The sequence below is a fragment of the Boleophthalmus pectinirostris genome, unplaced genomic scaffold (assembly GCF_026225935.1).
Source record: "Boleophthalmus pectinirostris isolate CB_2022bp ecotype Guang Dong unplaced genomic scaffold, ASM2622593v1 HiC_scaffold_12, whole genome shotgun sequence".
NCBI lineage: Eukaryota > Metazoa > Chordata > Actinopteri > Gobiiformes > Gobiidae > Boleophthalmus > Boleophthalmus pectinirostris.
Genome location: NW_026571018.1, coordinates 7,107,553 through 7,128,511, shown reverse-complemented (window position 1 = coordinate 7,128,511; position 20,959 = coordinate 7,107,553). Strand labels below are relative to the sequence as shown.

The window sequence follows — 20,959 nt, the reverse complement described above, 5'->3', positions numbered from 1 at the left end:
GTTTAGACTCCCCTGCTTTAAAACTTACTAAATGTATGTCTTTTTATATCCAATCTAGGGGTGTGCAAAAATATCAAAATATTGATATATCATATCGTTATGTAATGATACAGTATCGATATCATGGGCTGCTGTATTGATTTATTGCTAAAAGTATTTTTTGGTGTTTTTTACTAAATTATTTTGTTACAGCTACAGTTTTGTTGCTTGTTTAATGGAAAGAAACTTTTTTTAATTACATGAGTTAGGCTTTATTTTTTTATTGAACCGTATCGAATCGAAAGCTCGCTATATCAAGATATGTATCGTATCATGGCCTATGTATCGAGGTATGTATCATATCTGCAACTTCTTAATGATACCCAGCCCTACTAATAGCAACAATATTAATATAATGATAAAATGAACACTCAGATTTAATCATACTAGTCCTAACACAATAAAACCAATAAAAGAAAATATGATCAACACCATAGAGTAGCAATAAATAAAACCAATAAAATACATTACAAATAAATAAGAGACACAGAGGACCACACAACTCACGTGGTGTTAAAAGCCTGAGAATAAAAGTGGGTTTAAATGCTCCTAATACAACCCAAACACTATACTGTAGCTCTTTAGAATCCTCTTCACTGAAAAGAAATGAGAAAGAAATGCATTTATTTACAGAACCAGAGCTGACCTCAGGATGGGCGGGGCTGAAGGGAAGCTCAAAAAGTTTGACAGCTAGATGACCAAGAATTATACATATTATAATATTTGTTGTTAGACAATTCAAAACATATTGAACGAATGAATCCCTATGTTAAAAAGTTAATGCATAAATTACAATACATTTTCATATATTTGAATATACACAGGCAATCCTTAAAACTAAATACACCACATGCCAAGTGAACTGTTTTAATATATGTTTTGATATTAATGTATAATTGCTGTAATTTTAATGCTGTTTCTAGTATATTAAAACCACCCCAGTCAATTATTTACATCTGCGTATTGTTTGAATGATAACTTTTATTGTTGTACTCTTTTTTTTTACACTTCTATGAAAAATGAAGTTGGTTTTATTAATTCAAAACTTAAATAAATGATCACACACTGAATAAAACACTCATAACGGCTGTTCTTTACCATATTTAACATGCAAACCCCGTTGAGAAATATTTTTTTAACAAGCCATTATAGTTTGAAAAAGACATTACCGCTCCTCTGTTTCCGACACCGGAGATTTATCCAGATCCCCCATAATATTCTCTCTGTCCCTATTGCCACGCCGATGTTATGATATTGTATTCACGTTTTAATCTTGCCGCAAAATAGATCAATAAATCCCCCAGAGAGGCTGGCTGCTCCTGGTTGGGTTCCTAATAGTCTGGATAAGAGTATCAAAGAGCACTATGTGAAAGCCCCGGTCCCGGACATCTATAGTAATGCAGTTTTGTCAGGCTGAAAAGCTTTTCTCCACTGGGTCGAGTTACACGATGTTATGCAACTGAACCGCACAAAGGGTTCGATATGATTGTAATATCATAGTGAAAAGTGAATGGAAACATCAATGAGTGTGACTGAATGATGGATGACAACTGTTTTCTGATGTTATAATGTTATTTTCTCATCACAAACAGACCTGGAGTTGTGTTTTGTTTCACTCACACATGTTTAACACACAAATCCTGCATATTTAAGCTGTGTTCTTTTCTTAGAGGTGACAGTGGCTCAGTGGTTACAGCAGTAGTCCTCCAACCCAAACGTCGGACGATTTATTCTCACCCGGACAAGATCTCGGACACAAGGTCAGATTAAAGTCTAAAGCCTCAGATAGAGCGGTGCTTACAGTTAGCATCGCATTATATAGGATAATGTAAGTGTAATGTGTAATGCGTTGCTGTTGGCGTGCAGGGAGGAGCCGGGGTGAGGAGGGCAGTGATGCAGAGATGCCTCCTGTCTCGTGGTCTGTGTCTGTGTCTGATTGTTCCGCAGAGAGAGGACAGCACAGGAGAGCACAGGAGACCGGGGGGGAGCTCAAAAGACCAGAGGAGTGCACACGAGACCAGAGAAGATCAGAGGAGACCAGAGGAGAGCAGAGGAGAGCACACAAAAACACAGGAGAGCACAGAAGACCAGAGGAGAGCACACAAGAGCACAGAAGACCAGACAGACAGACCAGAGGAGAGCAGAGCACAGCACAGGAGACCACAGACTTCCAGAGGAGGCCACAGGAGAGCACAGGGGACCTGATGAGAGCACAGGAGATCAGAGGCGACTAGAGGGAACAGAGGTGATTAGGGCACAGGAGAGCCCAAGAGACCAGAGACTTCCAGAGGAGACCACATGAGAAAATAGGGAACCAAAGGAAAGGAGAGGAGACTACAGGAGAACAGAGGAGAACAGAGCACACCACGGGAGACCAGACAAGACAACAGAAGACCAGAGGAGAGCAAAGGAGGAGATCAGAGGAGACCAGGGCAGTACAGACATGAGGACTTCACTCATCTGCATGGTGCTGCTTTCTGTGGCACTGTACGGAGCAGCAACGGGACGGGCTGGTAAGTAAGAAATGTTTTTTGTTTTTTTTTGGTGCCATCTTTACCCACAGTTTTGATCTCAGGCCTGTAGACTCTTTAAAGTTCTGTGTGATCAAAATGCTTAAAATTCTAGAGTGGCGGCAACTGGAGGCAAAGTGAAGCAGAAGTAGTGGAAAAAAAGTACTCAATTTTGTTACTTAAGTAAAAGTGCAGATACCAGAGCAAATAAATACTCAAGTAAAAGTAAAAGTATCACATAATATACTTAAGTTTAAGTATTAGATTAAAGTAAAAACACATCTGAAGGGTAAAAAGTAAAAGTATTTAGTGCAGGTTTTGAGGTCCAATAAAGCTTCAGGTGTAGTGATTTTGATTCTGCTAAATCCTAATGGTTTTACAACATCATAATAAAAATAAACAACAATTCAGAATTTCCATGGTACACACATTAGTTAATTTGCTTCTGATAAGAGGGGTGAAAAAATACCATTTTCTAAACTCAAAATTGTACTTGAGCTTCACAAAAATGTACTGTGAAATGTGTAATATGTATCAGTGATATAGCGTCAACTTTTCTGTAAGGATTTGTCCAGTAAAACCTCAAAATCTTGATTTTTACATATATCTTAATCTGTTCTTAAATGAACCAATAACATAAAACAAAATTGTAAATGTTTTTATAGGACCCATATTACATAATTTTCTATAATGTTGTTTCCTCATCAAAGACATACCTGGAATTGTGTTTTATTTCATTCACACATGTTTAAGACACAAACCCTCTCAAATGGAAAAGCGTTCACCTTGTGATATCATGTGGTAATACAGGAAGTGCTTAAATCCTGTTTACTTTCACTATAATCATTTGGATAATTTTAGCCCTTAAATTGCCAATCTCTACTGAGCTAAAAGTAAAAGGTAGTTAACTTGAAAACTACGACTTTTTGATCTTTGGAGATGTAAAGATAATAAAGGTTTACTTAAACATGTGTGAATGAAACAAAACACACCTCCAGATACAGTATATTTTGAGGAGGATATTTTAAGGAACATTATAACATGGCTCACAACATTAAAGCTCACAAGAGTCAATTTAGTGTGATATAGGAGCTTTTAAGGCTAATTAAGTTCATGTAAAGTGTTACTACAGAATGTAATGCCCTACTATATGGAACGTGATGTCGTATATTTTGCAGGGAAGAGGGCTGGTGCTGGTTCGTCGGGCAGGTTTGCTAATGCCACCCTGGTGCGTCTGTCGGAGTACCTGAGCTCGGGGTATAAGAAAGGAGTGAGGCCTGTGAAAGACTGGAGGAGCTCCACTGTGGTGGCCATCGATCTCATGGTCTACTCCATACTCAACGTGGTCTGTGTCATTAAATACACAAATATACCGACTGATAAGCAGTGTTGGGAAGGTTACTTTTAAAATGTATTCCCCTACAGATTACAGATTACATACACCAAAATGTAGTTTGGAATGTAATCCATTAAATTACTTAAAGTGAGTAATGTAATCTGAATACTTTGGATTACTTGATTTGCGGGTTTAAACTTAGTTTAGACCTGGTTTAGACCTGGTTTAGACCTTGTTTAGACCTGGTTTTAGACCTGGTTTCGACCTGGTTTCGACCTGGTTTTAGACCTGGTTTATACCTGGTTTTAGTCCTGGTTTAGTCCTGGTTTAGACCTGGTTTTAGACCTGGTTTTAGACCTGGTTTAGTCCTGGTTTAGTCCTGGTTTTAGACCTGGTTTATACCTGGTTTTAGTCCTGGTTTAGTCCTGGTTAAGACCTGGTTTTAGACCTGGTTTTAGACCTGGTTTTTAGACCTGGTTAGACCTTAGTCCTGGTTTTAGACCTGGTTTATACCTGGTTTTAGTCCTGGTTTAGTCCTGGTTAAGACCTGGTTTTAGACCTGGTTTTAGACCTGGTTACCTGGTTTTAACCTGGTTTAGTCCTGGTTTTAGACCTGGTTTATACCTGGTTTTAGTCCTGGTTTTAGACCTGGTTTAGTCCTGGTTTAGTCCTGGTTTTAGACCTGGTTTATACCTGGTTTAGTCCTGGTTAAGTTTAAGACCTGGTTTTAGACCTGGTTTAGTCCTGGTTTAGACTGTTTAGACCTGGTTTAACCTGGTTTAGTCCTGGTTTAGACCTGGTTTAGACCTGGTTTTAGACCTGGTTTAGGCCTGGTTTAGTATCCGGCAATGAGTGGAATTAAGGGAAAAAATATATACAAAAGGGGGATATAGCCCAAAATGTGAAAACAGGAAAATACCGGCGTGTAATCCATTTTTTTCAACAAAATAACTGTAATCCAATTACCACTCACTGAAACAGTAACTGTAACTGAATACAGTTACTCATAATTTGTACTCTGATTACGTAACTCCAGTACATGTAATCTGTTACTCCCCAACACTGCTAATAAGTGAAGGCACTGTCCTGTCTGAAGCTCTGTTACTCAAGACTTTAAAGCCTCCATATTAGGCTGTTTTCTGATCTCGTTATGATGTTGTCTCTTCATCACAACACCTAAATGGAACCATAAACACTTGCACTGATCACAGGCTCAGGAAATTCACAAAACAATCTAATTACACAATATATAATAATAAATGTTTTATTCTATAATTCATTTTAATTTCGTTGCATGGAGCAGATGAATTGTGTAAAGTTGAATAACACATTTTCAGCAACAAATAAATTGCTTAGGGAGCACAAGTAATAATACTACATAAATAATATAAATAATAATAATAAAATACTGAAATGCTCTGTCCACTTTCATTAGGAACCATATGGAAGATTTGATATATTCAGATATGACTGTTATTTTACAGGATGAAAAGAATCAGGTTCTGACGACGTATGTGTGGTACAGACAGGTAAGACCATTTAAAACATCAAACTATTTATGTCTATTGTATAAAATATTATTAAAATGTTTCAATTTGATTTAAAAAATTAAAAGTAAATTAATGAAATGGAAGTATGTTTACATATCTGAGTGACTTCTTAAAAAAATTGTCATTTTAAATGTTATTGCATTTTTACCCTATTCTGCAGAGATCATCAATGAAAATAAGATTTATAAAGTACAAGTCTTTAAGGTGCATTGTGTAACATTTCTGGTGGAATCTGTAAAATGCTTTTCTCCATGGCGATGTTACTGCTTTGTCTGGAAAGTTTCACAGTATAGCTTTAAACCTTTCTATCTTCATGGAGATCAAACCAGACCAAGTTACAGGTCAGATCTGTGGAGAGGCGACTCACTCATACTCAGAATGCCTGTTTTTCTAGGTATTTTTGAGGTATAAAACCAACTCTGATGTAAGAAATGTAAGGTAGAGCTGTTTAATGTCATATTGTGGAACATTCCAGGCAGAGCAATGACATATTAATAGAAACAAGCAGGTGATGGACTTTCAACCAAAAAGTTTCAGAGTCCACCTTTAATGAAAGTACTGCATTTTTTTAATGTGTAAACTGTATCCACTTACCTTGTTTTCTGCTGTCCTGTGTTGAGTCTTGGACAGACGAGTTCCTGGTGTGGGACCCAGACGACTTTGACGACGTGAAGCAGGTGTCTCTGCCCACGGCCAACGTGTGGGTGCCTGACATCCTCATCAACGAGTTGTAAGATATACCACTAATAATACAATAATGTTTCTTATCTAAGATCCAACCTTATCCACATTTCACAGTATTACTGGCTTTCAGATGAATCCACAACATTGTATTGGCCGATATTATTTAATACAGATGGGGGCAGCTAAAATGTATATTGTTGTATTCCTGCTGTGACAGAGTGAGTTCTTGGGTCTAATCTAGAGTGACCAGATTTTCAAAATTCAAAACTGAGACACACCCAGGTTGGGATGGTTGATGTAAATAAAACTGTGAAAAGATTGTGACGTATGTAATGCCCTGGAACACTCAGTGGTGTCCAAGTAATCGCCGGCACAACAGCAAACAAAGCAGAGAGTGAACATGTCTGTTAACGATCATTGTCGTTTCTGCGAGGTGAACTTGCAAATTAAAGGTGCAATTAAAAATGCAAACTTTGTATTTGACAAAGGAGGTCCAAAGGAGGATAGCGTATACAGTCTGCCATCACAACTTAGGTTGGTTCAGCTCTTCGCTGATTGGCCGGTGCAAGGTCTACAACTTCTGCGGTTCTTGCAAACCGTCCAGTGTATTCTGATTTCTGACCTAGTTGCTGGAAAGAAATTAAATTGAGTGGAGGCACTAAGTGGCGCCAGCCTGACTACCTGTTTAGAGGTTTTTCAACAAAAGGGAATGAAAATTGTTGACTAATGCTGCTTGTTTAACGGTAAAATCCACTGGTTGTACTTGTGTGCCTCTTAGTTTAGACTGCACAGTGCCTACAGTTAGCATCACACCACCAAGGAATGTTGATGATCAGCTGTAAAATATCAATATGTTCTTGTTTCCCGTACAGTGTGGATGTGGGTAAATCTCCAGACATCCCCTATGTTTATGTGACACACGATGGACAGGTGAGGAACTACAAGCCCATCCAGGTGGTCACAGCCTGCACCCTCAACATCTACAACTTCCCCTTCGACGTGCAGAAGTGCAGCCTCACCTTCCAGAGCTGGCTCCACACCAGTAAGCACTTCTCACTATTTCAGTCATGAGCCAACAGAGCTCGTTGAAAAAAATGTCTCCCCTCTCTGTCAGAGTCCTGCTCGGGTCCATTTTTGGAGACTCCCTCCCGCCCGCACCCACACAGTACAGCACCACACCTGCCCATTAACCCATGATTATATCAAAGTGAAATCCTGCCTGGACCTGTTAACATTCAACCCATTACCCACCAGTGCTCGATAAATGATAAATGATGTGATAAATCAGGGTCAGCCCATTAGTCCGACAGCCCAATAGTCCAGGATTAAATTAGGACTAAACCAAGGCTAAACCTACGTCGTGTCATTAGCGGATTATAAAAATATATATCTATATCTATATCCATCTATCTATATTTATATACACACACACACACACACACTGCGCAACTGCAGAGCCAACCACCAGGACTGGACCAGGGCTACAACAGGACTGAACCAGGTCTAAACCATGACTAAACCAGTGTTATTAGCATAAATATATACATGCTGTAACTGCTGAGCTGATTGCCAGGACTACACCAGGACTACACCAAGACTGAACCAGGTCTAAATCAGGTCTAAACCAGGACTAACCAGTGTCATTAGCATAAATATATACACGCCTCAACTGCTGAGCTGATCACCAGGACTACAACTGGACTGGATCTAAACCAGGTCTAAACCAGGACTAAACCAGGACTAAACCAGGACTAAACCAGGACTAAACCAGGACAACCAGGACTAAATCAGGAGTATTTATGTAATAAATACACAAGTCTCTCTCTCAACGTAGTCGTCATCGTTCTGGGAAAAGACTGGGAAATGGCTCTTGTTTCCAGGGCAACGGACGTCCTAGACAAGCGTCAAGTATTTTTCTCCTGTTCATCATTCATTTAATTCACCTGACTCATCCGTGTGTAATCACTATCCACCCGCATACCCGTCCCAAAACATTAAAACCCGCCTGTTTCAGCAACTATTTGCAGGTGCCTGTTGGGTAACTGCAAGCCTTGATGAGCTTCATTTGACTGGAGCTGAACGCTATGGGTGACACACTCTGTCAGTCCACTTCTTTATCCAGTTACAGTATACAGATGAAGCCCAAAAGTGACCACCCATAAATATTTAAAGTTTGAAAGCTCAGGGGTAATCAGCAAATTTGTAACTAATGACCACAAGAATCAAATCTGTTTCTGAAACTTTATAATCTGCCAAATTACTAAAACATTTCACCAAATTTTGCGTTTTAAATGTGCTTTTTAGACTTTAAAACTCCATACACCTTCAGTAGAATCATTTGGTTCATTTCACCCCTGAAATTGTCAATCTCTACTGAACAAAAGGTAAAAGGTACTTCTTACCAAGAAAACTACTGCTTCATGACATCTCAAGGTAGAGCAGAGCATTTTGAGCTTTGGAGATGTAGACAGACTAATAATAAAGGATTACTCAAACATGTGAAACAAAGCACAACTCCAGGTCTGTTTTTGAAGAGGTATCAACATTCTAAGAGGGCGAAAAGCTCACAAGAGTCAATTTTGCATAATATATAGAAGCTTTAATATGGACAATTGTGCTGTGAATCTGATCGTAATGTCTGTGTGTAGTTGACGACATAAACATCACCCTGATGCGGACCCCCGAGGAGCTGAGGGAGGATAAGAGCGTGTTTATGAACCAGGGCGAGTGGGAGCTGCTGCACATCCTGTCCAACTACAAGATCTTCAGTGTGGACAACGACGACTACTACGCCGAGATGAAGTTCCACGTAAGCTCCTTCATATACATTAAAACCAAAGACTGTTGGATGTTTGGATTGGATTCATTTCCAACCATTCCATACTCAAGTTTGTGAGCGCTAGGAGCAAGATTAAAGCAACTACTTCCTCGTTTTGTGGTTGAAAATCAGGTAACTCAATTTGAGCTTTGGATATGTAGACAGACTAAAAACAGATAAAGGGTTACTCAAACATGTGTGAATGTAATAAAACACTACTCCAGGTATGTTTTTGATGAGGTAACAACATTATAATCATATCACCCATCTGTAAACATCTCATTCTCACAGGTGGTGATCCGACGCCGCCCGCTCTTCTACACAGTGAACCTCCTCTTGCCCAGTATGTTCCTGATGATCATGGATGTGGTGGGCTTCTACCTGCCCCCGGACAGTGGAGAGAGAGTGTCCTTCAAGATCACGCTGCTGCTGGGATACTCCGTGTTCCTCATCATCGTGTCTGATACTCTGCCAGCTACTGCCATCGGGACGCCTCTCATAGGTACAGTGTGTAGTATACAATAATATACATACAAAATATTTCAATATACAAAATATATCAATATACAAAATATTTCAAGTGGGAATAAAGACTTAGAGCTCGGTCCTCAACCACATTTCAAATATAGTAGACCTGCTCATGGGGCAGTACCTGGAGGACGAAGGGGGAAAGTGAAGGGGGAGGAGGGGCCAGGTCTGGGGGTATAAGAACAGTGCGATTATTTTAACATGTATCCACAATTCAAACTCTGGCACTGGCATTAATCAGGGCAATCTTATGTGATGTCACATAGTACTTGCAATCACAGAGGCCACTGAATGCAGCATACATAGATTTTGCTAATTTGCACTAAAGTTGCCAAAAAAGGACTAAGGGCAGTAGATAATATTATTAAAACTCCATATACACAGTTTAATAGTTTAAAAAAGTAGATTTAAAAGTAGTTAAAAATCTTCAACTTAAAGAGACACAGTGGTTGAGTGGCTCACACTTTGCAGGAAGAATGCTCCAGGTTTAATCTTGAGTCACCAAAGCTTTTATGTACAGTTTGCATGTTCTCCTTATAGACTCTAGTCTGCACTCTAGTTTCCTCCATCAACTCAAAGCATATAGGATCGGTAAAAACTTCCAACTAAGGAAGTCCTGATCAAGTCTAGCAACAAGACCATGGAGATGGCTCCTTGAGCATTTGCTCTGTGGTGCTGACTGCTGAGCAGATGCCAATCTGTAGATATCAAGTCTATTCCCAAGTATCGAAATTTTTGCACCTGCAACTGCTGCTGCTGCTACCAGGACCAGATCAAGAGTATGAGTATGAACACAGCCTCAGTAAACATTTCTCTGTATGTACCTTTGTATGACAGGGGTGTACTTTGTGGTGTGCATGGCCCTCCTGGTGATCAGCCTGACAGAGACGGTCCTGATCGTCCGGCTGGTGCACAAACAGGACCTGCAGCCTCCGGTCCCTCACTGGCTCAATACCTGGTCCTGGAGAAGGCCCCAGTGCTCTTCTGTATCCACCAGAAACACCGGCTCTGCTCCAGACTCTCGTCCCACTCCCAGACATCAGACCTCGAGCACTACAAGGACACCAACTACGGGACAGGTAAGAAATCAGTAGACAATGTGTGAAATAAATTAATGATTTTAGTTTGAGATGTTGCAACATTTTTTCATGTATCTTCTGTAGCCCAGTGCACCCTCCACCACAGCACTGACTTCAGCCGCAGACGCAGCCACCACGACCGGGACGGGGGTCTCCTTCTGGGCTTCCCCTCCTCCAGAGACCCACCAGCGCCCCCTCCTGTCATGAACAACATCCTACAAGAAGTCACGGCCATCCGACATTTCCTGGAGAAGAGAGACCGCTGCCGGGAGGTGGCTAAAGAGTGGCTCCAGGTGGGCTATGTGCTGGATGTACTGCTATTTCGGGTCTACTTGGTTGCCATGGTAACCTACAGCATCACACTGGGCACATTATGGGCCGTGTGGCAGGGGGCATGAGTCTAAAGTGCTGTGATTATGATGCATTAAAGCAAAAAGTAATGGTCCTATTGTAGTGCCTTGTGGAACACCATAGGAACTAAATGGTGGAATTTGCTAAATCGTTCGCACCGGATTATAGTGTTTGTCAGTGCAATTTAAAAATATGAATGGAAAAAGGTGAGGGTGAAAGAAGTTTATGAGAAGGCGCAAATGATAAACAGAAATAATTTTGAAATGGAAATCTGAAAGTAAGTCGTTGTCAAGGCAACAGTTGTGTAAGTAATATAATGTTCTTTGCAGATAAGACAATCGTCTCTATTCACACTTACGTCACAAACCAGGAAGATGTTTGGAAACTTGCGATGACAACTTTCAGTGTAGTTCCCGACACTGGGCTCACTGACCGACTGTGATGAAACCCATTGAAGTAAATGTGATCAGCGGTAAAATGAAGACTGCAGACGTACATACACTATCAGTCAAAAGTTTTAGAACACCCACTTTTCCAGTTTTTTACTGTTTACTGTTGACCAAAATGTTTTCTAAACTTTTGACTCATGAAAGCGTCCACCTTTGGCAGATATAACAGCTGAACACACTCGTGGCTCGTTCTTTTTTACAAGAGAAATCAAATATTCATCAGAAAAGTTCTTCCCAATCTGTTGTAGAAGTTCCCATAAATGTGTAGCACTTGTAGGTTGCTTCACTCTTCTGTCCAGTTCATCCCAAACCAGCTCGATGGGGTTTAAGTCTGGACACTGTGCTGGACACTCCATGTTTTCAAGCTTCACCTTTCAAGCTTCTTGTTCTTTTTTCCTGAGGTAGTATTGGCAGAGCTTGGACTTATTTTTTTAAACTCTGGCTGTTCAGTTCTTACCTCTGTACCATTTCAAGCTCTCCATTGGACTTGCATGGCTTGAATTGCAATAAATAACTGGAAAAATTGAGGGTGACTGGTAATGTATGTGCTGTTTAGAATCATCTTGAATTTGGCGCCTCATCTCTTCTCATCGCATGTACCCAGTGCGCTCAGAGTTGTGTGTCAGTGTGGAAATGATGAAAACTGAGGTATGGTTGTAATTGTTGATGAGCCGAACATCATGGAACCCTACAATGACATGTAGATGAAGAAAACTGGGACATTTTTAAATTTTTCCTAAATTTTGTCAGAGTTACTACTGAACAGAGCCCACGCCGGAAGTTGTCATTGCATGTTTCTAAATATTTTTCTAGTTTGTGACGTAAGCATAAATAGAGCCTATATATCTCTCACTCTTGTCCTAATTTGTTAAAAATCTGTAAACCTTTTGTTAAACTCTTCAAAAGCTGTTCTGTAATGCTGTAAGAGTTTTCCAAATGACTGAAATATTTTCTTTATTTTTATGTAATAAATGATACTTTGCAGCTGATTCTTCAACATTTCCCTGGGGTATGATGCTAAATGAAGGCGCTGCTCTCTCTGAAGCTCTGTTAGACTTTAATCTGAACTTTATTTTAAAAAACAACTCTGACCAGAAAGAGCTGGTTTAGTTGGAACTACAACAAGTCAGCTGATTTGTGCTGTTAAACAAGTCTCTTTCAAGTTAACATTACAACATCACAAACTACTGAGAATAAGCTGACAGTTTTTCAGTTTTTCTCCTTTTTGTTGAGTTTTGCCTCAGACCTTTTTGTGGCTGTGTTTGCTAATGTGTGCTTTGTGTCACCACGATAACTACAAAAACATTCTGCCATAGAAATACATGTACAAATGCCCACTGAAATGGAATATACCAAAAATGACTGCTTTAAAAGATGCTCCACATGTAAAGAGTGTCCTATTTTGCTCTGTGCTTTTATATTAAATTATAAAATGTCAAAGAATTGTAAACAAAATATGTGAGGCTGGCTATTAAAGGTGCACTTTGTAACTTTTCTGGTGGGGAGTTTGATGCCTGGTTGTTTCCGTAGAGATTTTATCGCATTTCCTGCCTGTTACACTATGACATTTTGCAATTATTCAATTACAACAGTTTTTATTGCAAAAGAAGTACCCTGAAGTCACAGATCTGGAAATAAATATGAGTCAGGACCAGACAATAATTCTAATAGACACAATAGATAGAGGATTACAAATTCCTAAAACCCCCAAAAATACAATTAATTGAATTTAGTTGAAATGTTAATATAAATACATTAATGCTTAAGGGTAGATAATACAGAAATCAATATTAGAGCAATCTACAGTACACTCTATAGCCAGAAGGGGGCAGCAAACACAAGCACATCAGTTGTACATTGGCCTGTTGAGAGATGGCATGGTACTGTTGAAAATACATCCTCTCAAGTGATGCTTAAAATTAAATAAAACAAAATATTAATGTTTTTACTGCTTTAAAAAACATGGATTCTAGCCATGTACTTTTACAGTATTGCAACTCTATTTACATGCAACATTATCATCTTTTTAATAATAAAAAAATAATAATAATAAAAAATCAAACAACCAAGTAAGAGTTGTGTGTAAAGAAAAAGGCCTATGTCAGACATGTCAAACTCAGGCTCGGGGGCCAAATTTGGCTCGCGATATAATTATATTTGGCCCGCGAGATCATATCATATATATATTAGAGCTGCTCGCCAGATACAGACAGGCTACAGAGACATTATTTATTTAAAATGTTGTTATTATTTTATATTTTGTTTGTTCTGAATTCAGTGTTGAAGCAAAACTATTATTAAACATTTATTTTAGTAAGAAAAGTTTAACATTACATATCTCGAAAGAAGAGAAAACATGCAGATGTTGTTGAAAATTTTCAATAAATATTTAGTTTGGCCCATGACTTAGTCCCAGTTTTTAATTTTGGCCCTCTGTGAATTTGAGTTTGACACCCCTGGCCTATGTGAACATTTTTTAAAATCTATGTTATAATGTTGTTTCCTTGTTAAAAATATACTTGGAGTTGTGTTTTCTTGCATTTTTAGTCTTCTCGCAAACTGAAAAAAACTCCCATTGGGCACCACAGTTTTTTAACACGGAAATCAACTGACTTGTTGCTTTTATTAAGTAATTTTCTCCAAGTTATAACACACCAATCCACAAAGGTCATAGATGATATAACTAGCAGACACAAGCACAATATGTGTTCTTTTAGATTATTTAAATGAAAATACAAACCGCAAAATCACACATTAATGATCAGAGGGAACATTATCAGAAATAAATCAGATGTTTTCCTTGAATGTGGATTTTGTGTCCTTTAATTCTAAAATATTTTAAAGGTCCTATATTAAACAAAACTGATTATTTTGTCCAAATTATAACACAATGAAAGGTCATAGATTATAACTAGCAGACACAAGCACAATATACAGTATGTTCTGCAAGAATATTTAATGAGATGCAAACGACAACATCACACATTAGTGATCAGAGGAACACTGAGATTGAGATTTATGTATTTATTTTGGACAAGTAAGAAATGTACATTCTTTTACAATGGAACATATAACATTAATGAAATCATAGCAGAAATAACAGCAACAAAAAATAAATAAATAAAGAAAAATTGGCCCAAAAAGGAGTGGGAAGAAGAAAATTTATTTAATGCCACGTCCCTCTTCCCATCTAACACAATGAGCTTTCTTTTGAAGTTTTCAGACATTTTACATGAAACTATATGAACTATTTACAAGTGCGAATAAAGAGTCACTGTTATAGTTTGATAACTATGTTGCAATAAATACGACAATGGTGAGGAAAATTAAAGATACAAACAATGGTGAGGAAACAACAAGCATAAAGCAGCACAGCAGAAGGAAAGAAATCAGTCTTAAATAATTTAAAGGTACTATATTAAACAAAATGGATTCTTTTTTGTTTTTTTCTCATAAGAGCTGAAATGATCCAAACGATTCTAGTGAAGGTGTATGGAATGTAAAAACACAGTGGAGCACTTTTTGTAGAGGTGCAAATGCAAGAAACAGCTAAATAAAAATGAAAAAAACGCACCTCACACTCAGATGGCTAAAATCGTTTCTTTATTTTCAAATAACGTTTCGACAAAAAAGCCTTCGTCTGATCATTTTTCTGTGGTCCAAAGCAAGAAAAATGATCTGACTAAAGCTTTTTTTTTTGGAGTAACGTTATTTAAAAATAAAGAAAAGCTTTTGAACATCGACTATCTGAGTGTGTGATGCATTTTTTCACTTTTATGATGAAAGACCTCAGCCCAAATATGCAGAATTTGTGTGTTAAACATGTATGAATGAACCAAAACAACACACCAGGTATGTTTTTGATGAGGAAATGACATTATAACATCAGAAAATACTGTAATATTGGACCTTTGAACACGAAAGAGAGACCGATGTTATCTCATTTAGTTATAATTCGCAAAATCCTCACCCCTCCGTATTGCTTTGTCCATCACCGGGCGCTGCTTTTCCTTTCTTACGCTCCACAATTGGATCAAAGTGGGAGCAGAGCAGCAGAAGTGGCACAAAAACAGCTCATTTCCTCTTCGCTCTCGGCCAAACGCGGAGGAACTGTCCACACACCGGTGCTGGGGCGCGGGGGACATTAGAGCGGGAGGGACAGCTGTGCATCATCACTATTTCATAAGTTTTACACATCAGGGGAAAAGATACTGCAGTTATTGTTTGGGTTCATAACATGAGAAGGAACTTTAAAATTGAGATAGAGGACAGTGAAAATTCTATGGTAAAATATATTCTCTTTCAGCGCAGCAACACGGATTTGGTTTCTTATTCAACAAATAGTTACTTAAATGTTCTGTATTGTGTGGATGTGTCATTGCTCTGCTTAAAATGTTACACAGTATGGCTTTAAACAGCTCTACCTTACATTTATTCATTACATTTACATTTACAGGTAGTTGTGTAACAGAAAAATACTAGAAAAACAGGCATTCTGACTGTGAGCGGGGTCGCCTTTCCGCAGATCTGACCTGTAACTTGGTCTGGTTTGGTCTTTATGAAGGTATCAATCTAATTCAGCCCACTTTATTTCTACAGCACGTTTTATAAACAGTTTTCAAAGTGCTGCACAGACAAATTAATACAATAAAAGACGTCAATCATGAATAAAAACAATAAATAAAAAGAGTTAAAATGAATAAAGCTAAAAATTATAAAAATAATGAATTAAAATTAAAACACGTGGAGGACCACACAACTCGCACGGTGTTAAAAGCCAGAAAGTAAAAGTGGGTTTTAAGACGAGACTTAAAATTCTCCACTGTGGGAGCTGTTCGGACATCGGGGGTCAGAGCATTCCAAAAGTTAGGACCAGTCACAGAGAAGGTCCCGTCCCCCCTGGTTTTAAGTCTCGTCTTAGGCACCACGAGTTGGAGCTTGACCTCGGATCTCAAAGAGTGTAAGTTTGGATTACGGTTGAGATGTAACGTGGGGCCAGTCCTTTCAAAGCTTTAAAAACAAACAATAAAATCTTAAAATCAATTCTAAATTGAACACGAAGTCAGTGCAAAGATGCAAGGATTGGTGTGATATGTTCTTGTTTTTTGGTTCTTGTTAAAAGTTGATTTACGATTTTAAGAAAAAAATGAAATGCGATTTTTCTGGTAGATATTGCGATTTTGATTTCATCCATGAATTTTTTCAAATAAAGCAGGGGTGTCAAACTCATTTTGGTCCGGGGGCCATATCCAACCTACTTTGATCCCAAAGGGGCCGAATCAGAAAACTCATGTCATATAAACCCCAAAAAGAACAATAAGTTAAAAATATTGGTGCAGAGAAACACAAATCTATTACAGAAATCTTTCTAAATTGATGAACTCTTTCTTTTACAAAATATTATAATATTATGAACAACCTGAAACTTTAAGAAAAATACAATTTCAACACAATATTTTAACATGAACTTTTTTACAAATAAGAATAAGTCAGTTTTTGTTGTAAAATCCTGCACTCGGCTCCACTTTTCTCATGTTGGACATTTTTCTGATGAGGGTGTCACGGTCAACAGTCAAAACGATCGTCCTTTAAGAGCGTTTGGAAAGAGACAAGTCTTCATTTGTGCTGCTCTGGTGGGAGGGGCCACGTACAGAGACGCTGGAGACGCTGATATGATATACACCACAGAAAATTACCAATATTTTAATAGAAAATATAATAAAAATATTTAGTAGAAAATCAGCCGAGGGCCAGATTAAAGGTCTTGGAGGGCCGGATCTGGCCCCCGGGCCATATGTTTGACACCTGTGAAATAAAGTTTCAATCCACATCAACATTTGCAAACATCACAGAATCATACCAGAGTCCTGCACCGACAATTTGATGCTGGACCATAAAGCCCAATTTACAAAGACAATCAGGGCTGTGATTGGTTGTCTCTACCACCGCTTTACAGACATTTCCTGTACTCCACTTCCCTTTCTTTCAATACACACTGACTAATAATGTGTTTAATTTACCTTTGAGCACATTTGTTTACATTTTACAGAAACAGAACTTAAAACCACATGGCTCATTTGCATAAACTATAAGCTCTGACAAAAACAGCTCGCTATTGTGCGCTGATACGGTTCAGCTTCTGTCGGACTAAAGAACATGACTCAGTGGAATATGAGTGTTCTTTCTGTGACAGAGGATGTGCTGATGATGGTGAGTCTGTTCTGTGCTTCAAACACGCTGGAGATGGTTCATGTTAAACTTTACATCCCTTCACTGTTTAGGGGACTTTTTTTTACTCTCGCACACCTGGGATTCTGTCCAGAGGAAGTCAGATTGCAGATGGCGCTGTCCTGCCTCCACAAGTAAGAAGACGGTGCAAAAACCTGTTTAAATCAGCTGAGCAGACACGTCAGAGCAACATCACATGACTCTGAGAAAGACCACAGTGAGCAGTCAAAACTGTCAGGTATGAAAACAAACTCTTGGTCTGAAAAAAGAACCTAATAACATAAATTACCAGACGACCAAATGAACCTGATAGGACTCTTTGGGCATGTTTTTGATAAGGAAACAACTTTCTAACATAGATCAACAGTGTGAAGCAAACGGTGTGATATGGGACCTTTAACGCAGTCGTTCCCAAACTGGTGGTCGAGTCCTTAAAGACTCTCTGGACGCTCAGGAGTTCTTAGAAAAGAGGCCAAAAGCAGATTGTGTGAATTTTAATGAAGATTTGGCTTGTTAATTGGTTCTGTAAAGTATTGTATAATTAGGTGTTGTTGTTCCATAACATCTTTATTAATGAGAAAATAATAATCATATTTTTCCCAACTTCAGGGAGGAAAATGTATCTTGACCCAGTAGAGATATATTGTATAAGCAGCTCTTGAGGTCAAAATAAGTCCACTGTGTACTGTCTGCATCTAAATATAAAGCTGTTTAATGCTGAGAAACACTAAATGCACTGTTAGCATTCTAGTTGTTGTGAGAAATACCTGTAAAAGCACTTACAAACTCATCATGGTGAATAATTAGGATGTTTGGAATTCATAAGTTAAGTGAGGAATGACTTGGGACCACTGCAAAATATTTAAAATGAACTAGTTCTGTTTTTTGCATTATATAACACAAAAATTTACTCTTGTGGGCTTTAATAAAAGTGAAAAAAATATATTTTTCTCGCTTTGGACCAGAGTATACTACATACTGTGGTCCAAAGCGAGAAAAATATCTGATGAAGGCTTTTTTGCCGAAACGTTATTTAAAAATAAAGGAGGCTTTTGGACATCGGCCATCTGAGTGTGCTTTGCAATTTTTTATTTTTAATTTTTAATTTTTCTGTTCGTTGCATTTGCACCTCTACAAGAACTGTGGTGTGTGTTTTCTGTTTCATTTGATTTCTTATGTGCTTTAAGCCACGTTATAATGTTGTTACCTCCTCAAAAATATACTTGGAGTTATGTTTTGTTTCATTTATGCATGTCTGAGTCATTCTTTATTATTAGTCTGTCTACATTTCTAAGCTCAAAATGCTCTGTTCCACCTCTGTTGTACTTTTCATGTTAAAAGTGATTTTTTTTTTTTACATTTTGTTCAGTAGAGATTGGTGATTGATTGGACTTGTCTAAATAATTCTAGTGAAGGTGTCTGGAGTTTAAAAACACATTTTTCTGGAGCATTTTGCTGTACAGTGGTCCCTGTTTTATCGTGAGGGTTACGTTCTAAAAATAACCCGCAATAGGTGAAATCCACAAAGTTGTCAGCTTTATTTATTACAATTATTATATCTGTTTTCAGACTATAAAACCCCTCACCACAAACTTTATGCACTTTTCTCAAACAGGACAGTTACAACAAGTTGCAAAAACACAGCACTTCAGAGTCACACTGATAGAGATCAAACATTTATGTAAATTTGTCAAACTGAACACATTCTGTACTGTACAGGAGACACGGCACGGAAGAGACTGATTGACAATGGTCTATAGTTCCTTAGCCAATCAGGATGCAGCGGGAGGAACACAATGCACGTTCATACACTGTAAAAAAAAAAACAAAAAAAAAACATACAAAATTGCACAAAAAAAATATCTGAGAAACAGCGAGGCTGTGAAAGGTGACCCGCGTGATAGTCGTCCCTCACTATAATGCCGTTCACCTTTCACTGCATCGCTGTTTCGCCTAACCCTGCACCGGGTCGGGTACACGCGGGTACTGTTGTTGAAACGGGTGGGTTTTAACGTTCTGGAATTTTATGGGCGGGTATGCAGCCGGCAGGTCAGGTCTACACCAACTCTAAACCAGGTCTAAACCAGGTCTAAATCAGGTCTAAACCAGGACTAGTCTTGGACTTCTGAGAGAGAAAACCCAGAGCCCGTGGAGCAGTGTGTCCACAAAGCGCGATCGGGCGACGGCTGCACTTACCTCCATGCATCGCGAAGCTCTGAGCTGATCCTTTCTCCTGCGGTCACCCGACAGTCTACACGGGGGCACCTCTGGGCCCATCCTTACAGTGAGTCCTGGTTCAGTTCTGGTTTAGTCCTGTTTTAATCCTAGTTCAGCCTCCTGGTTCACTCATAGAATCAGTCCTAGGTTAGTCCTGGTTTAGTCTCGGTTCAGTCCGTGGCGTGGGCAGCTCAAAAATTTTATATAATCTCGGGTTAACGAGCGGGTGCTGTACTGTACTGTGTGGGTGTAGGTCTCCAAAAATGGACCCGTGCAGGACTCTGCGGTGTAGGGCTCAATTATGGAATAAATTAGTCTTCAGTTCATTACATAAAGAAGGAGGAAAATAACAAAAGGACGACAGCAGCAATAAGTTTTAAGAAGGATGCAAAAAGAGTTAAATATCTTGTCTGAGAAAAGTGTATAAACTGTGTGGTGACAGGGTTTACAGCCTTAAAACAGATATAATAATTGTAAAATATAAAGCTGACAACATCTCGGATTTCACCTATCGCGGGTTATTTTTAGAACGTAACCCCCGTGATAAACGAGGGACCACTATAAAGCCTAAATGTGCAGGATTTGAGTGTTAAACATGTGTGAATGAAACAAAACAAAACACAACTCCAGGACTGTTTGCGATGAAGAGACATTATAACATAAATCAGAAAACAGCGCAATATGAGGCTTTTATTTGGACCATAAGAGCTGCGTATACACTTTATCTGTACTGGGGCAAGACAAGAAATGCTCAAATACGTAGAAACAAATACAAACACATGGTCCAGGTCCTTGAAAGCTTTCACTGTAATTCATACAAATGCATTCATAACCCGCTTCACTCACCTCTCTGGAGTAACTGAGACTAAATGAGGTGAGCAGACGGATGACTCTGGCCTTTCACATTTGTCAAGACGAGTTTATTCCTCCGTTTGTGACTCACTCTCTTAGAATAGAGCGTCAATAGAGTCAAAGACAAACAAACACCGGCTTAAAGAAGCGACAGAGGGAGGGAGAATGTAAATGTAAAAAGATATACAGCCTCAGTGAAGCCGTATTGCTGCTTTCAGATGACATAAAAAAAATTGGGGGAAGCTAAAATTACTGCCATTAAAAAGCAGATTTAGGTAGTGACGTAATTTCAGGATTGTAAGCCGCTACTTTTTTCTC

General features: G+C 38.7%; 1 protein-coding gene across 1 annotated transcript; it reads left to right on the top strand.

The window, feature by feature from the left end:
• Window positions 1-2,482: 2,482 nt before the first annotated feature.
• Window positions 2,483-10,942, top strand: htr3a (5-hydroxytryptamine (serotonin) receptor 3A). Its single transcript, XM_020917831.2, is given in 10 exon segments — window positions 2,483-2,552; window positions 3,728-3,894; window positions 5,370-5,414; window positions 6,056-6,165; window positions 6,992-7,161; window positions 8,768-8,928; window positions 9,229-9,439; window positions 10,303-10,410; window positions 10,413-10,544; window positions 10,629-10,942. Coding segments are annotated over 10 exon segments (1,488 nt in total).
• The last annotated feature ends 10,017 nt before the right edge of the window (window positions 10,943-20,959 follow it).